The following is a 22,160-nucleotide window of genomic DNA, read 5'->3' on the forward strand; positions in this document are numbered from 1 at the left end:
TCACTGAGCCACGCGCCTCCCACTATTCCAATGGTGGGGGTCGACCAGACTCACAGACAGGGGGATCGCTGGAAAAACGCATCGCTACTTCCTAACTCGGTGAGTGAGTAACTACACATCAAAGATAACACTTAAAATGTTCGGAATTCTCCTTTAATTATACTATGGCCGATAAATGTCTTCTTTGGCCGGTAAAATATAATCCCGTCGGTCAAGGTGGCCGGCCCAAAACATGCCTAGCGGAAACCCTGGAGTCAGATGTGATTAAAAAGATGACACTAATTTAGCTGTTCACTATAATGGAGAAGGACATGGGAGCCCCTCACCTCTTAAAGCTGTTGTCTTAGAAGTCATCCCTAATGATATTAGAGGTGGTGATAGACTGAAGAAACTGCTCCAAAGGGAGACTTTCTGGATTGTCACTCTACAAGCCACTACATTTCCAGGCCTAAATGATGAAGTTGACTTTCTGCCGTTCTTATATCTGAATTCTTGATACTATGATGATTGGGCTCTTTGTGTCTCCCCAGTTAACTCTTTACTTTTTACTTTTCAAATGTTACTTTTTACTTTTCAAATGTTACTTTTTACTTTTGGTGTTGGTTTTGTCATACGTATTATGTATGACAAAGTATTATGTAATTAATTTTGCATATAATGTATTTTAATGTATTTTGCATATGATGACGTCATCTGTGTGTAATGCTTACATTGGTTGGAATCATTTGATTGCCACTCACAACCTGTACTTAAAGAGTGACTAATCACCCTGATTGTTAAGACCCTGTTGAAGACCTAAGTGTCGAAGCGCGTCGGTCAGCTGTTGCCTTGCTCTTCTGCCAAAATAAACCCTTATATTTTTTCACCTGAAGACGGAGTGCCTCAGTATTTTTTCCTTAGTCTGCCCTCACCACAAGCAGTTTCCTTTGCTTCTATTCCTATACCTGTTTCACTGAAGAGCACCTGTTTTGAGCCACTGTGATTGAACCCAGGCAGCGCTTCCTTATTCTTTTGCTTTACACTTATTTAGCCTTAGATCCTAAGGTAGGGCATTCCAAAGCCTGATGGCCACAGGTAATGAGGTGAGCATTGGAAACAACCAGGAGGACCCTATCTGAGGCTGTACTGTACAGCATACTGCATATTTACCTTACGGAAACCCTCCAGAACATCTTTCATCTTCTCGTAGCGCCGGAAGAGGTCCGCCAGGGACTTCTCCACCGAGTTGAGGTCTGACAGAGCCTGGTCCTTCTCTATGATGAGCTGCTGGATGGTGTGGTGGGACAGAGACTTCTCTCTCTGATCATCTTCTGACGGATTCACACACAGACACACTTCACATCAAACGGCTGGACGCCATTAAAACATCCGGTGGGCACCGTGCACAGTGCACAGTGCACACGCACTGAAACACTGTGATGTGTGATAGAGGGAGTGTCTTAGGGCATTGGTTCTCAAAGTGGGGTCCGGGGACCCCCAGGGGTCCTTGAGAGAGTTCCAGGGGGTCCCCAACTAAATGATAGATTAGGAACCAAATGGACTCTTATGGGTCTGTAACTCTGAGAGTGTACAAATGGAACCAAATGGACCCTAACGGGTGCATTTGGTTCCATTTGTACACTCTCAGAGTTAAATTAACATTGATTTTACAATATAAATTGGGGTCTAAGAGATAGAAATGCACATTAAATGGGGGTCCGTAGCCTAATGCATGTCAAACTGGGTGTCCTTGAAATTAAAAATGGTTGAGAATCACTGCTAGAGCCGTAAAAAATCTTCTCTTATGGGGGTCCTTGGCATATCTTTTCAAATGGGGGTCCGCGGGCTAATAAGTGTCAATTTGGGGGTCCTTGACATGAAAAAGGTTTGAGAACCACTGTCTTAGGGGTGATCACACCGAGATGAGTCAGAACAGGCGTGGCCGTGGACAGTTTGGCCGTGGACAGGCAAAAAGGGTCCATGTCCACAGATTTTTTTTTGAACCTACTACTGTACTATGGGGCTCTCGGTTACTAAGTATAGTGATGAGTGCCTGAATATTTCAACTTTTATGTGCATTTAAAAATGCCAGAAAAACGCGATGCAGAGTAGGAGCACGCACAGGCATGGCGTACCATAGGAAAACAACGGTTTTGCTGGCGATGCTCTAGCAACGCGTCTCGTTGTGATCGCCCCCTTTCCATCTCTCCACACACCCACCCACCCCCACCCACCCACACACCCACCCACACACCCACACACCCACACACACACACACACACACACACACACACACACACACACACATTAGGGTTAATGGGTTGGTGTGTTAGTACACTACTGAACTGTATTGTTTGTTTTATGAGGGTGTTGCTTGGTTAATCTACTTTCACATGGAGCATGCAGACACGACAGATCAAACAATGGTAAAAACAATAGAGACGTGTAGATAAAGAGAGTTGGCTGTCTATCTGACTGTCTTCTAGAATTAAGAATTGAAAGACAAAACCCCTCTGCCCTGCCAATAGCTTTCCCTTTCTCTCACTTTCTCATGGTAGGCTTAGATGACCCACCTGCTTAAGTCACTAATTCAGCCTAAATGACTTATGAGAGGATATTAGGTGCAGTGCAACACACACACACACGTACACAAAGGGACATGTAGTAGTCACATGACTAAAGTGTCACGATCCAATTCAGCTCTGCAACACTTCATGAGTCAGGAGGTGATACAAGTAGGCCTTGCCGAGCCCTGAGCATAGACATATAAAGGTAGACGCCTTCTTCGGCTCTGAGACATTGGCAAGTTCGGTAGGCCAATCAGAGGCAGATGGGGGCGGGTCTTTTCGTAAGAGGCAGCCGCGCAGCAAAAGTCAGTTAGACGCGCTGTGATTGGCCATTAGTCACTTTGAGTGTCAGCTTGCCTACTCTAAAATGGCGGCCGCGATACCAGTTGCTCCAACTAACTGCAGAGGCCAATGAAAAAAAAATAGCAGATCTACAAGCTCATAGCGCAGCACTCGGTGCCGCGCTATGAGCTTGTAGATCTGCTATTTTTTGAATAGCCCAAAGAAATCTAAAAATGACAGGCAGATGCGTTCCCGGTCTTAATGGGTTAAAAAAAGAACGAGGTCTCAACATGGAAAAAGTCAAAATAAGTGAATCACACAGATGTCACCAGACATGATGAAAGGAAAGTGAGCACATCTGCTCCGCCCCTCTCTGACGGACAGATGGACAGATGGGAGCTGACTGACACAGAACGACTGAAAGAAGGTTCCAGCGTTTACTCACCTGGCAGGCCTGTGACAGGGGTATCAAACAGTTAGGGGGCAAAGATGGGAGCAGAACAGAAAAAAAGGGACTGTGTTAAAGTCAAGCTGGGAGGCCAGGGCAGACAGGTGAGACAGCAGAGAGTTAAAGACAATATGACAAAAACCCAGAGATGGATTTGCTCCTTTTTTTAGTGACTTGTTGCAATGAAAACATGGCATGGATTCAGAGACGCGACAGAAGGAGAACATGTCGTGGAAGATGTGAGAGCTGGTACAATAATACAGTGTTGATTTTGACAGCAAATTTTGATTCAGTTTTAGTCATATAGTCTATTGAATAAAATTCCTTTTAGTTTTGGTCATATCTTTGTCATCTGAAATGTTTTTGTTTTAGTCTAGTTTTAGTCGATAAGATTATAGTTGACTAAATTTACAGTTGATTTAGTCAACACATTTTTTTTGGGAGGTGCCTTGATGGTGCCTTGATGGCGTCGTAATGGCTGATTTTACACTTGGTTGTATGCTGAAAAAATAGCAGATCTACAAGCCAAGACAACACGTTGCAACGTGTTGTGAGCTTGTAGATCGGCTATTTTCAGAACACCCGAGCGCAACCAAACATAAAATGACTTGTCTTTTAGTTCTACTGGATCTCTTCTCCACTAGATCCCTCACTAACATCTAGTTTATATTTGTTGACCAAATTGTCAATATATTATATATTATATATATATATATATATTATTATATATAATTGTCTTAGTTTTAGTCATAGTTTAGTTTTTATTTAGTTTTCGTCAGTGGAAAAAGGCAGTCGACCAACATTTTTCGTCATAGTTTTAGTCGACAAAATCAACACTGGTGTGCAGTGGATCTGAGGTGGTATTTATCAATGAGGCCAGAGAGAATGGACAGGTGTGAGAGAATGGACAGGTGTGAGAGAATGGACAGGTGTGAGAGAATGGACAGGTGTGATGAAAAGTGAGCAGTTAGCATCATGATTCAGATACAGATCAATCAAACATGAACCACTTTCAAACTGGCATCCCTATTCTGGGCATGTCATTATAGGCCAATATTTTCCAATTATATATATTTTTTCAAAAATAGCCAATCTATAAGCTCACAGCGTGACACATAGCAAGCTTGTAGATCTGCTATTTTCACCTGTGACACCGTCATACAACAAAGTATAAAATAGGGCTTAAGTTGAAGGGGACTGAATGCCAGTGTGTCAGTGGATCAATAAATACTTTAGATTTTTTAAATTAGTAGCAATATATTTAATTCTAAACACAGGATGCATTGTTGTAATTTGCAAAAAGAGTGAAAAACATATAAAGCAGTGTGGGGGGGTTGGGGGGGGGGTTAACTAAATCAATGTGCACTGAGGAGATAGACTGGTCCTGTAAACCATGACTTATCTTTGATAAGTGTTCTGTAAAGCTGGTTATAATCTTAAACTCACCAATCATCTGTGCTATCGTCTTCTCATACTCCGCAACAATTCTCCTACGGGATGTGAGAAATAAGATGATGGCATACTGTGAAAACACACGCACATTACATTTCATGTAATACAATTTCAAATATGGATAGCACTTGCTATGCATCCCATGTGTATAACACATTATACACATACTTATAAGGCATTGTAATGCTGATCATAATCCTTTATAATCATAATTTATAAGAGCTTATAAATAATCATAATGCTTTATAACTATAACCATAACACATTATATGTGCCAATTTTGCCTGCCTCACTAAAATGAGGCAGGCAAAATTGGCACATAGACAGCATCTAGAGGATGCGTTTAAAGCCAATAATCACAAAAAGGCGTGGGATACTATGAAATCCATGACAGGAATGTCATCCCCAACCAAACCTATTGTGACAGACAATGAACTTGGCTTTGCCAATGACCTAAATACTTTCTATGCCAGATTCGAATCATTAGGTGATTCCTCTAAGTGCACTGAAATACTGAAGGCTGTAACACCTGCCCCCTCAGACAGAATTATCATCACTGAAGAGGATGTCAGGAGAGTGTTTCGGTGTACTAACACAAGGAAAGCTAATGGGCCGGATGAGTGCAGTGCTTTTCTCCTCAAAAACTTTGCATCTGAGTTGGCTCCTGTGTGGCAACCAATATTTCAAACCTCTGTAGATACACACATAATTCCTCTGTGTTGGAAAACCTCGCACATAAAACCACTACCCAAAATCCGATGTCCAAAAGAACATAAGGATTATAGACCCATAGCTCTCACTTCAGTGACCATGAAATCACTGGAAAGAATACTGTTGCAACATCTTGTAAGTATAACTAAAGACAAATTTGACCCCTGTCAGTTTGCTTATAAGAAAGGTTGCGGTACAGAGGACGCGGTTGTCACACTGGTCCACTTCATTACAAAACACCTAGATAAGTCTAACAAGAATCATGCAAGGGTGCTGTTCTTAGACTTCTCTTCAGCCTTCAATACAATACAGTCTGATATTCTGGTGACAAAGATGGTACAGTTGGAACTGAATCCATACTTAATTCACTGGTATGCTTCCTTCCTTACGAACAGAGTACAGAGGGTGAAAGTGAACAAAACCCTCTCCTCAGCATTAACTACTAATGTTGGTGCTCCCCAGGGTTGTGTAAGCTCAGCTGTACTTTTCACCCTTTATACTGACAGCTGTCGTACTGAGGAATGTCTGTCTGAATGTCGCACTGACAAACCAGACCAATACATTCTAAAGTACTCTGATGATACAGTTTTGATTTCTCTTTTGGATAGTTCCAGTGATCCTGGACTGCACCAACACAGAGTAAATAAGGTGGTGGAGTGGAGTGATAACAACGCTCTTATCATTAACACAAAAAAGACAGAGGAGATTGTTTTTGGTGCCCCACTAGAGATACACAGATCCCCCATTACTATTCATAGTGAACAGATCAACCAGGTATGTTCGTATACATACCTAGGAGTAGTAATTGACCACCTTCTGTCATGGAAAGACCAGATTGAATCAGTGGGTAAGAAGACAAAGCAAAGAGTCTATTTCCTTCGCCGCCTGAGATCTTTTGGTGCTAGTAGACAGATTCTTCTTTTGTTTTTCACTTCTGTTATTATGAGTGTTCTGCAGTACTGTAGTACCACCTGGTATGGATGTCTGTCTGTAGCCTTAAAGTCACAACTGCTGCAGCAACTGAACATTTGTTCAAAGATTGTTGGACAACCACTTCAGAGGCTCTATACATCTACGTATAATGACAGTATGATAAGGTTGGCAAGGAATATCACTTCAAACACTAGCCATGCTTTGTATGGAGAATATAGGTTGCTGCCTTCAGGAAGGAGATACAGTGTTCCTACATACAATAAGGTCAAACTGAAGAGGTCCTTTGTCCATCAGACGACATTGAGGCTTAATCAGGAGTTGTAGGCTTGGGGTAGGCTGAGAGGTGGACATTGCTCTTGTCTTTGTATGTCTTTATGTATGTATTCTGTTCTGTTTTGTTTTCTTGTGTCATGTCAAATGTGTGTACTGTTTATTGTTTATTGTTGCATACATGGCTGCTGGGTCGCAAGACAAATTTCAGTGTGAACTGACAATAAAGTATTATCGTATCGTATCGTATAAAGCTTATTATAATGACTTATAAGTTCAAGTATGAATGCATTGTATTATGCTTATAACACGTGATGATTAAAGTTATAAATATTCATAACAACATATAATGCAATCATAACACATTATACAGCAAGTTATAATGACTTATAATGTCACGTATTATAATACTTTATAATTGCTCCCCACTTTGTAACCCTTGCTATGCAACCCAAAATTAATTATCATCGTTATAATCCATTATAATCAATTGATAATGCTCTGCTATAATACATTACAATCACAGTTATAATGCATTATAAGTGATAATAAAGCATTATAACAGTGATTAAAATGTGTTATGACAGTGAGTATAAGGCATTTTAGACATTATAATACAGCATTATTAAATGATCATAAAGTAACAAATAGCCACTTATAATAACTTATGATCATAGTGTAATGCATTAGAACAGTAATTATAATGCATTATTACAGTGAATAAAGGTGATACAAATGTAATAATAACACCTTATAAAATTATCATAATGTTGACTTTATAATAACTTATAATCACAGTATAATGCCTTATAAGTGATAAGGCATTATAAACGTGATAATAAAGCCTCATCAAATGATCATAAAGTAGCAAATGACCACTTATAATAACTTATAAGTATAATGCATTATAATAATGCACTATAATAATTATGACACATTATAACAGTGATAATAAAGCATTATCAATTGATTATAATGGATTATAACTATGAGAATTCATTTGGCAGTTTGGCAGCAATTATGAAGTATTATAACACTTGATACTTATAAGTCTTTATAACATGCCTTATAAAGTGTTATGGTTATAAAGCATTATGAGTATTTATGAGTTCTTATAAATCTGATTATACAGGATTATGATCAGCATTACAATGCCTTATAAGTATGTTCATGATGCGTTATACACATAGGATGCATAGCAAGTGCTACCCAAACATGTTACGGTTCTTTACCAATAAGATAATTCAAAGGAACTAGGAGATAACGCTATCCAAAAAGTTGCTGCTTTTTTTTAACATGTATTTTTGAGTGAAACATGCCATCTTCAAACATCAAACAACAGATGTCAACAAGGTCACAATGACCTCGTTGACATTTGTTAAACCACACCTGAAAACCCTCAGTGATTAGCAACCATCAGGGGATCAATCATACTGGAGATAACTATTCTGTGACTACTTGAAAAGGTTAAGATAATCCTGGCACTGGGCAAACACAGCCAGAGATAAGTCTGGCAGTGAAAGAGTTAATGTATAACACTATATTCATATTTCTATATTTTTGCATAGTATATTTTTTATCACCACAAACATCTGCAGACCTTACACTACGTCCTGAATGTGGTTTTGATGATGTTGTTTTGGGAAAAGGTTAGGTTGCTAAAGAGAGCTAAGCAGATTGATTAGCCACGTCTCCTGATTAGCTTATTAACCCCTCCTTATCCAATCAGTCCTGTGAAGTAATCTGTGTCTTATCTACACCAGACGAGCTGCGACCAGCTGGACCCTCACCCATCCCCCACTTGTTGACACAGAAACGGAGGCTTCTGAATAGGGGTGGGACGATATATCGATATATCGATATATCGCGATACTTTCTCCCGCGATAAATAATCGATATATATATTTTTTTTAGTTTGTGATACGTTGTTTTTCCTACTCTGTATTTGTGTAATGATGATTTTGAACTGTTTGGTGCTATTTTATGTGTTTATGAATTGAATACAAGGACTATCGTGATATATCGTTGGTGAATTTTCATGCAATATATCGTGATATCGCAATATATCGATATTTTCAGATATCGTGATATATCGTTGGTGAAATTTCTTGCAACATATATCGAATATCGTGATATCACAATATATCGAATATCGTCGAATATCGCGTTATATATTGTTATCGTGGGCCTAATATCGTGATATATATCGTATCGTGAGGTACCCATATCGTCCTGATCTCGGGAGAGGACAAGTTGCAAGTTGAGGAGGCGCTCAGCTCCGAACTCTCAAAAATCCGTACTTGGCTTACCGATAACAAACTGTCACTACACCTTGGGAAAACTGAATCCATTCTCTTTGGGACCAAACATTCCCTCAGACAGATGGATGTAAATGATTTCAAGGTCAAAGTCGATGACACAATTATCTCTAGCAAAGAAGAGATTACCTATTTGGGTTGTGTACTTGACAAATACCTGACAGGTGATAGCATGGCTACAAAGGTGGTCAAAAGAGTAAACCAGAGAACCAAATTTATGGGCAGAGTTTCCTCTTTTGTCAACCCTCAGGCCCTCAGGACCCTCTCTGGGGCCCTGATTCAACCACTTTTTGACTATGCTTGCACCTCCTGGTACTCCAACACCTCAGTGTCACTGAAGACTAAGCTTCAAACCTCCCAAAACAAACTGATTCGGCTACTCCTCGGATTGGGGCCCATGACCCACCTTTCTCCCACCCATTTTGCCAGCCTAGGCTGGCTCAGGGTGGAAGACAGGGTTAAACAACTAAAAATGGGACTGGCCTTCAAAATTGTAAATGCAAATTTGCCCGATATGCCCCCAATTCCCGCATATCTGAGTAAATACCTCCAAAAGGTTAGCGACACCCACAGTCACAATACCAGAGGGAGCGTTAACAACAATTTGGTACCACCCACCCATAAATCAAACATGGGCAAATTCTCCTTCTACAGCACTGCCACCCAGGATTGGAATAGTCTAACTCCATCCCTCAAAAAATGCAGTTCGCTGGGCTCATTTAAAAGAGCCTTAAAAAATCACCTTTCAGGAGGCCAAAGGTGGAGGTAGTACCATTTTCCCGTTAGACAGCAGACCCCCCCCCCCCCCCTGTTCTTGTACATATTTTTTTTCCCCTCTTTTTTATTTTTTTGTTGTACATAGTGTTATATATTGTTTTTGGGCTGTTTATTTTGTAATGATATTTGAACTGTGGTGCCACTATATATGCCTATGAATTAAATACCAAGGCCCTCATTGGAAACAAGTCCGCAAGGACTTTTATGAACGGACCTGTTAGACAAAGTATTTTAAATGTAACTGTGCTGTTTTACATTTTTTTGCCTAATAAAATATTCAATCAATCAATCAAAAGTCCCACCCCTACTTCTGAACTGCATGTTGTTGGTGAAATGTGATATCGTCCAATCTGTATGGTAGAGTATGTTTAAACCCCATAACTTGGGGTGGTTGTATTTTGTCTCCCTGCTCTTCTATTGAGACATCTACTGTAGGTCATGTCTCACCTAGACACGGGATCTGACACGGATTTTCAATCCGGGGTAGAAGAGGAAAGTTACAGCTTTAACTCAATCCTAATTCTGATAAAATTTAAAGAAAGCCAGATGACCGCAATTTCAAGATTCTAACAGACTGTCTAGTCCATTTATAGTTCTACGGTCTACAGCTACCACACCTGGCAAAACTGTTTAGACGGGATGGTTCTAAGGCAGGGGTCTTCAACGTTTTCAGTCCAAGGACCTTAGCTGAGAGAAAGATGAAGCAGGGACCCCCACTACATATTGTATAAAATTGTGTTGCAAATTAAACCTTTTGATAGATGTCATAGTGTTAATGTGTATTTTCAGACAAGTTAACCTTTTAAACTCAATATTTAGTGAACTTGACCGTTGGCTCTGTACTTGGTCTGCTCTTTTTCCCTCTAAACCAACGCTCCGAAAATAGCTACGAGCTTGTAGATCGGCTACTGCTACCCATCACACAAAGATTTTGGCGGACCCCCTGTAGTACCTCTGAGGACCCCCTAGGGGTCCCGGAACCCCTGTTGAAGACCCCTGTTCTAAGGTAAGGTGGGGGGGGGGCTTTAACTGGAACCGGTATATTAAATACTGGGACAGCTGACTTACCTCATCTCCCCAACTTCCTGTCGACTATCCTCGTACTTCCTCTGCCACTCCAGAACCTCTTTCTCTTTGCTCACAATCTGAGGAGAATGGAAAACAAATGTAACTAATATGTGTATATTACTAATATGTAACTAATATGTGTATATTACTAATATGTAACTAATATGTGTATATTACTAATATGTAACTAATATGTGTATATTACTAATATGTAACTAATATGTGTATATTACTAATATGTAATAGTCCTTAAAAAAGGTCCTTAAGACACCAGAAGAATTTTTTTTGTGCGAATAATTCACCTTAAAATATATGTATTTCTAATCTGCTATGTCATAAGTACTTGCACACAGAACACAGTGGTGCAGTATTTAACCCATTAAGACCTATATCAGCGGCACTCAAACTTTTTCCATGTCAAGGACCCCCAAAATTACATGTATTTGGCAGTGGACCCCCATCTCAAAATATTTTGTTCCAGGGACCTCCAGAAGCAAAGATTTGAGTAAAAGATTTTCGCTTAAAAAAAATAATATATATATATATATATATATATATATATATATATATATATATATATATATATATATATATATATATAATATATATATTATATATATATATATAATATATATATTCAAAGATTTGCACACATTTTCACGATTTAAAAACAATAGCAGACGCTATGAGCTTGTAGATCTGCTATTTTTGAATAGCCAACCAAAGTACTGTATAGCTAAAATGTGAAAATGACACAGATGCTTTCAATGGGTTTTCCAATGGGTTTGAATGGGTTGAAGTGGCAGTGGATGGGGGGGGGGGGGGGGTCACCTCTTCTCGTGCGATGCCCAGGGAGCTGTCCAGGTCTCGGGGGAGATAAGGGCTCTCCCCCTCGCTGTAGCAGGTGGAGGTCCTGGAGGTGTAGATGGAGCTCTTGGACACGGCGCTCTCTACTGGCGACGGCACGTCTCTCTGCTGCTTCCAGGAAATCAAACGGACAGGGAGCGGAGGAAAAGGAAACGCAGCCAGTCAGGCGTCTAGCTGGGTTAAATATGGGGACGTGTTGTACAAAACGCCCACAGGGGCCAACACACATGTTCCCTAAAGACTCCTCAACCAAACCACAAGGAGGCAGCATCAAACTATATATGAAAATAAATACCACACAGCAACGACAACAAAAAAGTATGCAAAATGGCGGGCTTTGCGATGTTTCCTGAAGACTTAGGACAGCTGGAATATGATTGGATGAAACAGTCTTCAACGCCACAACAGTGACCATAGTGATTGGTTGATGCTGCTCACAGCTGATTGGTTATGATCACCTGCTCATCTCAGTAGCTTGAATGTGATTGGGTCCAGGCACGGCAAGGGGGAGGGAAGGGCAGCGCATTATATATATATATATATATATACAGTAGCATCAACTGCATCATATATGCACAGTACAGTAGTAGGGGGCTAGGGTGGGTGGGCTGTGGGTAGGTACAGTAGTAAGGGAAACTGGTGTTAGTTTAATATTAAGGAGCACATCACAATATAGACGAAATAACAGGTTTCATCGGTCCTAACGAGACATTACGTTTAAAACCTAGTCCAGATTGAGAGATGACATCTTGTGCCAAAAAATTACAGATCTTGCGACTTGTGAGCTTGTAGATCTGCTATTTTTAACATACGACAAAGTATAAAATCAGGGGCTTCAGATGGTGCAGGGTAACTATGGCAACGATCACCCCAAACATCAGTACAACAGGACCGAATCTCCTATGAGTCGTCAACACAGACCAAGATGTTCTACAAACAACTGACTTTCTTAATGCATCACATTTAAAGCTTAAAGCCAGTCGTTACATTGGGTCAATAAACCGTTTGTCTCTAAAACTCTGCTCAGCAACAGATTGGGATTGAATCATCCGTGGGAGGCTGAGAGGGCAGAACTAGAGGATAGATTAGATGGATTGAGTGGAGACATGGAGGGGGCCATGACACATACTGCACACACTGAGCCATACCACATATTGTAGAGGGTATTGGGTGACTGTTGGCACTTGTTTTTGGGGCTTTTATGCCTTTAATGATAGGACAGTAGACTTGACAGGAAATGGGGACAGAGATGGGGAGTGACACGTAGCAAAGGTCGTGGGGATCGGGATTCGAACCCGCGACACACTGTCAGGCTGGCATTGCAGCCTATAGGGTGCCTGGACCGCCACGCCGCGGCCCAGGACGCCTACGGTCCTTGATTGAGCTTACCCTTCCCAATCCAGTGGGGTTCAAGCGATGACCGATCCATTCCAAACCTGTTCTTCCATGATCTCACTCATTCATGAAATAACGCCTCTTTTTAATGTGTCTGTTGTTTTTAAATGTGACCAAAAGCACCGTCAGTTGCGGAGAACGGTATTTTGCTCCCATGTATGCAGAGTGAGTGACAAAAAAAACCCGATTCTTAGCTTAACCTCAGTCTTAGAGACCATCCCCATGAATCCCCTCAAAATAAAATATATATAATATGTGTGTGTGTGTGTGTGTGTGTGTGTGTGTGTGTGTGTGTGCTTGCTGTGAGCTGCTTCATTGCCAATAATCGACAGCTAACGTTGAGCCAATCCCTCACATCTTGAGTCAGAGAAAGCATACGGTAAAGGCTTTAGAGAGAGACCTCTAGTGTAGATGATAGATATACTTTTCACCAGCTCCATTTACAGTGATATCTTCCCAGGGAACTGAGTTAAACTAAGAACAATCCAAGCCGTTCCTGCACACAGGCATAAACACTTCAGGCTTAAGGGGGGAAACAGAAATTCACACTGAAGACGGCAGTCGCACCCATGGATAACAAATAACAACTGAAGGTTGCTCCTGGATAAAGAAACTCCACATAAACAGCATAAAACAAACCAGGGTTTCACTTAATGCTCACAGGGACAACGTAACGTAACGGCGACAGAGGACAGAAAACGAGGGATAGAGGAGAAAACACATACATCCTGATACCAACAGGTCTCTGGATATCAAGGCCACTAGGGGTCTAGCTCTAGTTGGATTAGGGGTGCGGGACGGGACATAGCGACGGGGGGCATAACGTTGCTCTTCTTACTTTGACTAGGGGAGAACTGTTGATGTTCCACCTTCGAGGAGGACTGGGTTTCTTGAGGCGAGACTGTGGATCGTGCAAGACAAGAGGATGAGAGATAAAGGGATAAAGGAGGGGGGGGGACGGGGGGAAAGGGCCCACGCTCAGACACGGCAACCGGGTTGGATTTCGTCAAAACCACCAGCGATCGGATTCCCACGGTTCTGCACCGTAAAGCAGGGTAACCATTCCCACAGGCACGTGCACACATAGACATGAAAGGGGGCTTGAGCCCCTGCCCTTTTACCCGTCTGTAAAAAAGTGCCCTCTCCAGACTAGGATTTTTAAATAAAATCTATTACCCCCAAAAAAATAATTTCAACTGCCCCTATCGGCCTAACGGTAAGGCAGACGGAAATAGCAGTGGATGTGTTGGATGTGTTGGATGCAGCTCAAAGTGAGCTTTACTCAGGTATTTAGTTCGTCGCCGTCCGACCTTCCTAGCCCGTGTTATCAAAGAAAAACAGGCGACACTGGCCAAAACTTAATCGAAAATCTGTGATTGATAAAGTGGCCGTTTTCAAGACGTTTTGGCCATTATCTCTGTAACAGAAGGTCCAATCTGCTCCGCTCAAATCGTGTTGGATGCGTGACTTTGGGGACATTGAGTACGCATTGACACATTTTCATTTTTTTCCAGGTTTTCGGGCCTAAAAGTATGGTAATCGGGCCGGCTGGCAATAAGTGCCCTTTTGAAATTCCAGCTCCTGCCTCTCCAAATCCCTCTGCACGTCCCTGCATTCCCATGCCCAGGATAGTGAGGTATCCCCCCAATGCAATCCCTTCAACCCCTGGTACCCACACACAACGTTAGGTGTGTATTAGTGCTGTTAGTTAGGGTTAGGGAACATTTCACAAAAACAACAACTTGACTGGGATTGTGGGTGATGATAACGTGCATCAAGAACTACAGCGCTCACAGTGATTAGCACGTTACTTATATCACTCCTCCAAGTCACAGTCATTGTTTAGGGACCAGCTAAGCCTCTCCTGTAACAGGCAACATGCATGTTGCCCCGGCATGCAGAGCTGAGGCAGAATGGGATCAAAGATGACACAGCACTCTGCTCTCTGAGGGGAGCTGATCCAACACAGCTATATGGGCTGGTTAGGAGGAGGTAGGGGGGGAGCGGAGGACATGGGGGGGGATGGGGGGGGGATGGGGGGGGGGGCAGTAAGCCATGTAGGACCACGGGTTCACACTCACACTCTCAGTATGGTGTGATTAGAGGGAGGAGGCAGGCTGAGACACGCTCATGCTCCTACGCTACACCTGCACACACACACACACACACACACACACGCACACACTTCATTATCATTAATGTATTCAAAATGTGCTTGACTTCACACGCGTGTGCAAATATGTATGCTCACACCCACACACACGTGCACCCACACACACACACACACACACACACACACACACACACACACACGTGCACGCACACAGCAGGTGCAGGCTGACTCAGCGCAGTACCTGCGGGGTTACAGTGGAGAGGGAGGGGCACTGAGAGATGTTTTTGGCTACCTGCAGAGCCTCTATCCTCAGGGCGGCAAGAACCAGCTCCTCCTGGGCCGCGCACACAGGGAGGGAGGGAGGGAGGGAGGGAGGGATGGAGGGGTGGGGAGGAGGTAGGTGGGAGGTGGGAAGTGGGAAGTGGCGGCCCACGGATGAGAGAGCAAAGGGGGGAGACATACAGAAACCAAAGTTGAAGACACACAGCGAACGGCTCTACTGTCTGCATGTCACATACAGTACCAACAGGCTGTCTATCACACCAGTGTTGATTTTGACAACAAATGATTGATTTGATTCAGTTTTAGTCATAGTCTTCTGAATAAAATTCCATTTAGTTTTAGTCATATTTTAGTCATCTGAAATGTTTTAGTTTTTGTCTACTTTTAGTCGACTAAATACCAAGATTTTAGTGCCTTGATGGCGTCGAAAATAGCCGACCTACTGTACAAGTTCACAACGCGTCGCAGCGCGGCGCGTTGTGAGCTTGTAGATCGGCTATTCTCAGAGCACAACACCCGAGTGCAACCAAACATAGCATCTTTTAGTTCTACTAGCCTGGGATCCAGCCTGCTTCGCTACGTTCGGCGGACTTTTTTTTCTCTCTTCGCTTCTCAGTCTGGAAAGCACCCTATTGACTCGTTTTGCAGAACTACACTGGAACTACATATGTTACCTTAGGCAACGTCGTTGCTGATTGGATGTTGTTCAAACAAATGACGAATCACAACGATCGCACAGTTTTTTTTGTCCCGCCCCGCACCACAGACCAATCAGAAGCCACGGTTCGATTCCAGCCGTATGCCATGTCCCGCCTCCCTTGGAGATAGGGTGCTTTCCAGACTGAGAAGCGAAGAGAGAAAAAAAAGTCCGCCGAACGTAGCGAAGCAGGCTGGATACCAGGCTATAGTTCTACTGGATCTCTTCTCCACTAGATCCCTCACTAACATTTTAGTCTAGTTTTTATTTGTTGACGAAATTGTCAATATATTTTTTATCTTAGTTTTAGTCATCCTAGCTTAGTTTTTATGTAGTTTTCTTCAGTGAAAAAAGGTAGTCGACAAACATTTTTCGTCATAGTTTTAGTCGACGAAATCAACACTGTATCACACACTGTGATCAAACTACAAAGGAAGGAGAGTTCAGAGTCAGACAGACAGAGGAACAGACGTAGGAGATTGAACAGGTTGAATGAAAACCAACAAATAAGGGCGACAACAGACACAAACACGCATTCGGAGGCATTTAAAGGGCTCTGACTCTGCTTGCAGAGGAGAAGGGCATTTATATGGGTGTGTGTGTGTGTGTGGGGGTGGTGGTGGGGGGTGTGGGGGGGGGGCTCAACGTGCGATTCTGTCTGTCTGTCAACACACCTGTAGTTTGTGGGCGAAGGCGGTGGGGTTGGTCTCGGCCAGGTCGGGCTCCAGGTACTGCAGGAGGTCCTCGGACTCCTCACACAGCCCGTCTAACAGGGCCATGGTGGCCAGAGGAGGAAGAACTGGGGCCTCCTTGGTGCCCTGGCTGGGGGGCTACAGGGGGGGGGGGCACCAGGATGAGGAGGAGGAGGGGTGAGGGGTTGGGGGCAGGGTGTCAGCAGGTCAAAGCAAGCGCTGGGTGGGTCAGTGGGAGTACTGGGAGCTGAGCTGAGCTGCTGAATTCATGACTGTCTATCTAGGCCGTCACTAGTGACAAGGCTTTAATAAGAGACTTGATTTAATGAGTTAAATGTTATTGAGTGTCACAGCGTCACAGTATCAACAGAGCGGCGCTTCGTCTCCCCCTACTGTCAGAACAATGGCATGGCATAAGAACTGGGAAAATCAAAGAAATGCACTGTATGTTTGGTAACACTTTCTATGAGGCCCATGTCTATGTGTATATGTATGCATTATAAACATCTTTTATAATGCATTATAATTAGTTTGTAACCATATAATAATTAGTACTCATAATGCTATATAACAATAACATATAAAGCATTTTTATAATGACTTATAAGGTCAAGTATACGAATGCGTATAACTATAATTATACAGTGTTACGAGCAGATTATAAAGCATTATAAGTATATATAATGCATTATATAGACATGGGTTTCATATCAAGTGTTACAGATTGTTTTCATCTAAACATAATGGTGAAGCTAATGGCAGACAAGACAACGGTATCATTTTGGAACAGGATAATGGTGATGGTAGAGGAAGAGGAGGCTGTGCAGTAGAACAGGATAATGGTGATGGTAGAGGAAGAGGAGGCTGTGCAGTAGAACAGGATAATGGTGATATGGTAGAGGAGGAAGAGGAGGCTGTGCAGTTTGACTCACCTGCTCGTCTCTCTCTGCGCTCTGCGTTCGGCTGAGCGCCTCGCTTTCCCTCTTCCTGCCTTTGTCTCCTGAAGAGCCCTCAGGACCGGGCCGCGACGACAGCGTTGGCGTCTTCATCCCCGCCGTTATCTGGGCCTCCATCTCCTCAAAACTCCTACAGAGAGAGAGAGAGAGAGAGAGAGAGAGAGAGAGAGAGAGAGAGAGATTTGACACTTACATCATGCCTATGTGATGGATAGTAGTGCTAATTAAATGCCGGTTGAAACTGCGGTCAAATGTAATGATGTGTGATTGTATGTGTGAACTCTAGGCACGGCCCTACCCACAAGGTACATGCTGACAAGCACATTTTGTCCAATTACACTATTATAATTCTATTATTATTATTCATGGTTGACGTAGTACGAAGATCTATTACTATTGACAACATGCGTGACGAAACTAGAACAGTAATATGTGTCCGTCTGAAGCATAGGCCTATGTATGTATGTTATGTATGTAGTGCAACGTGTACTGAGCCCAGTATAGGCCATGCCAGCAGGGTTTTTTTTGTAACCCGGCAACTAGGCCCAGAATCATGTCTGAGCAGGTGTTTTATACCTATTACAGGGGGAGCTACACTCAGGGGAACGTGAGAGGGAGTTTTTACCCGGTACAGGGGGAGCTAGGCTCAGAGCCATGTAAGAGGGAGTTTTTACCCGGTACAGGGGGAGCTAGGCTCAGAGCCCTGCGAGCAGGAGTTTTTGCTGTTGTCAGGAGTCACAGAGTCCAGCTTCAGGTATAGAGATGGCTTCTTCAAGGACAAGGGCTATGAGTCAGACATAAACACAAAGATGTAGATTAAAGATAGCAGTCAGTCAATATTACTCGTACAAATTAGTCACAATAATTTTCATACCCAAAAACAAACATGCAAAAAACGTGTTGAATGTTTAAACTAAATAACTGCCATCTTCAGAATGGTCAAACTGTCAATTGTCAAATTGTAGGAAAAAAAGTATATATAGGGCTTCAGTGGTTAAAATCCAAGAACATAATAACCTCTAATACTCACAGGTGTAGCGGAGCCAATCTTTTCCATGTACTCAATTTCATAGTCTGGCACTGAGAGAGAGAGAGATGGAGAGAGAGAGAGATGGAGAGAGAGAGAGAGAGAGAGAGAGAGAGAGAGAGAGAGAGAGAGAGAGAGAGAGAGAGAGAGAGAGAGAGAGAGAGAGAGAGAGAGAGAGAGAGAGAGAGAGAGAGAGAGGATAAAAATGGACTATTAGACACAGAGGAGGAGAGATGAGGGATCAGTGACCTCTCTACCGGTGAACTTCCACCAAACAACAGGCTCGGTGCTGGTGGGACAAGACGCCCAGAGCCAGTGTGAGGTGGGGGGGTGGGGGGCTGTCAGTTATTTCCATCCATGACCCAGATGGTTCTCAGACAGACACAGCCTTTGGGAAGGGTGGCCCTTATGGGGGGTGAGGGGGGGCAGTCAGTCCAGAACTGGGCCAGTCCCAGTTCATTAGCAACAGCAGACCAACAATCAATAGATGGATACATTAATAGTCTTGCATCCAGGGTTGATTTTGTCGACTAAAACTATGACGAAAATGTTCGTCGACTGACTACCTTTTTTCACTGACGAAAACTAAATATAAACTAAATAAAAGCTAAGCTATGATGACTAAAACTAAGACTAAATATACTGACAATTTCGTCAACAAATAAAAACTAGACTAAAGTGTTAGTGAGTGATCTAGTGGAGAAGAGATCCAGTAGAACTAAAAGACAAGTCATTTTATGTTTGGTTGTGCTCCGGTGTGGTTGTGTCCCTTTGTGCCTTTACACATACAGCATGTCCCAGTGTCGGAATCATTTTGAGTGTAATGCACTCACACAGTTTTTAGACCATTTAGCTTTAGGCATTTTTTAACAGTGTTTAAGCTAACGAGTTGACGGTAGCTTACATGCTGCTGTCAGAGCAAGTTAATGTTGTTTACTACTGGTCACACCAGCGGTGCAGTGATGAATCTGCTGCCTGTAATGTCCTTTATTGAGCACCAGGGGGCAAATTGACAGCTCAGGACATTTAAATGGCACAAACATCTGTGGGGTGATTTGGTCCCGAAGGTACCGGACAAAAGGGAACTGGTGCCAGACTACACACTGATACGTCTGGTGACATCTAAACTCAATGTAGGGGCTAAAACCAAGTGGAAACTATTTGGAGACTTTAAGATTACAAAAAACAGATCTCTGTTCGCCTGGCTACAGGCAGTGGTGGAAAAGGTGCTCACATGTTTTACTTGAGTAAAAGTATCAATACTGCAATGTAGAACTACTCTGTTACAAGTAAAAGTCTGGTAATCAAAATTTACTTGAAAAATGTATTCAAATCTTTTGAAAATAGCCGATCTACAAGCTCACAATGCGTCGCAACGCGACAAATTGTGAGCTTGTAGATCGGCTATTTTCACAAATGGCCAAAATGTATATAGAGCTGAAGTGGTTAATGTATGTTTTGTTCTGTAATAATAATCAGAATCAACAAAGTAACTAGTAACTAAAGTTTTCAAATAATTGTAGTGGAGTAAAAGTATAATATTTGCCTCTGAGGTGTAGAGTAGAAGTAAAAGTACTGAAAATTGGATATACTCCAGTAAAGTAAAAATAACTAAAAATCTTACTTAACACATTCGGTGCCAGAAATCTCACCGTTGAGCTGCGCGGCGCTGTTTAAGCTGTAGACTCCACGACGTGCATTCCATGTGAAACAAAGCATGCGTGCATTTTGCACGATGGTCCTGGCTAACGCCTGGAACGATAACATCTTTACCGCGGGTCACAATGGCGCAGCGATCGCACATACAAAATGAGTCGTTTTCCCCGACGTAAAAAGTTTCGGAGTTATAGGGGTTTTAGAGAAGGAGATAGAACGGAAGCGGATGGGGAGCCATGTTTTTTGGCACGGTGATCTATAAGGCCCTTCCTTCTCAGAATCACCGTGGGTGATTCCAGAGCTGCTCCAGCCCCTCCCGTGTGGAAAAAAAACCCCAAAAAGACTGAAAACACGGTTCAGACCGTGTTCGGCACCGAAGCGCTACTCTGTGAAAACGCGGTTCAGACCGTGTTTGGCACCCGATGTGTTAAGTATAGTACTTGAGTAAATGCACAGCACAGCAAAGTGCTTGTTCATCGATACCGTTGAAATACACATAAGCTTTTAATCCTGTCTGCGTGCGATTATACGACTTGATCTCATTCATCGGGCGTGGCTTCTAACCTTGAGTCTCGTTGACGAAGGACGTGAGGTCACTGGGCTGAGGGAAGTCCTGGCCGTCAGAGTCCATGTCGTGCCGCGCCGCCCACTTGTGACTGGTGGACGAGGCCAGCTTCTCCTCATCGGTGGCGTGATCGTCCTGGGGATGAGAGAGGGGGGCTTCGTCCACAGGAGCGGGGGGGTCCTAGCCGGGGAGGTTAAGGGAAAAGCGTTAAAGCCTGATTTGTATTTTTTCCAGTGCCCCGTGCCAAAGAATAGCCGATCTACAAGCTCACAACGTATTGCATCGCAACACATTTTGACCTTGTAGATTGGCTATTTTTGGCACAAGACACCATCGTACAAAGTATATAAATCAGTGGTGTAAAGTAACTACATACATTTATTCAAGTACTGTACTTAAGTACAATTGTGAGGTATTTTTACTTTACTGGAGTATTTCCAAATTTGAATACTTTTACTTCTACTCCACTACATCTCAGAGGTGAATATTGTACTTTTACTCCACTGCAATTATTTGAAAACTTTAGTTACTAGTTACTTTGTAGATATAAATCATTATAGTATAAAACATGCATTAACCACTTTAGCCCTATTTTACATAGGCTATTTGAAAACGCTCATGCGTTATGAGCTTGTAGATCTGCTATTTTCAATCATTTTAGAGAGAGAGAGAGAGAGAGAGAGAGAGAGAGAGAGAGAGAGAGAGAGAGAGAGACTCTTGTTATACATATGTGATGTATAGGAGTTGTTGAATGTTGAAGCTGAACTTTTAAAGAACAGAGACATAGAGGGAACGACAAAGACAAACAGACAATCCAACACGGAATATACAGAAAATACCGTAGAGTCACAGAAACAGTGAGAGACTATCAGTCACCTGGTCAGACGGTGATTTTTTAGGCGACCTCTTCACTCTGAAAGTGTTACTGAAACAAAGGCAAAAAAAAACAATGGATGATCAAAATTCAAACTCTGTCACTGATAAACACAAACAGTCTACGCAAATACGTTTTTCTTTATTATTACATGATATCTACTTTTTTTATATCCGTTTCACTTCTCCAATGTCTGTATGCAAGTCAAAAATGTAAAAATATGAAAATAAC

At 42.5% G+C, this 22,160-nt stretch overlaps 1 protein-coding gene across 5 annotated transcripts in view; it reads right to left on the reverse strand.

Moving 5' to 3' along the window:
* Nucleotides 1-22,160, reverse strand: part of tacc2 (transforming, acidic coiled-coil containing protein 2) — a 110,350-nt gene that overhangs the window by 3,705 nt on the left and 84,485 nt on the right. For 2 of the 5 annotated variants that reach the window (XM_080450061.1, XM_080450059.1), the window contains 11 exons: nt 21,932-21,980; nt 21,055-21,235; nt 18,838-18,887; nt 18,482-18,591; nt 17,784-17,937; nt 16,834-16,989; nt 15,422-15,514; nt 11,637-11,780; nt 10,806-10,882; nt 4,723-4,766; nt 1,150-1,310 (listed from right to left, as the gene is read on the reverse strand). In XM_080450061.1, the coding sequence (XP_080306187.1) occupies nt 1,150-1,310; nt 4,723-4,766; nt 10,806-10,882; nt 11,637-11,780; nt 15,422-15,514; nt 16,834-16,989; nt 17,784-17,937; nt 18,482-18,591; nt 18,838-18,887; nt 21,055-21,235; nt 21,932-21,980 (1,219 nt within the window). The remainder of the gene's footprint in view (nt 1-1,149; nt 1,311-4,722; nt 4,767-10,805; nt 10,883-11,636; nt 11,781-15,421; nt 15,515-16,833; nt 16,990-17,783; nt 17,938-18,481; nt 18,592-18,837; nt 18,888-21,054; nt 21,236-21,931; nt 21,981-22,160) is intronic. The other 3 variants (XM_080450060.1, XM_080450062.1, XM_080450063.1) reach the window with 3 other exon arrangements.

This window comes from Gymnoscopelus braueri, assembly GCF_963280865.1.
Source record: "Gymnoscopelus braueri genome assembly, chromosome: 14".
Taxonomy (NCBI): domain Eukaryota; kingdom Metazoa; phylum Chordata; class Actinopteri; order Myctophiformes; family Myctophidae; genus Gymnoscopelus; species Gymnoscopelus braueri.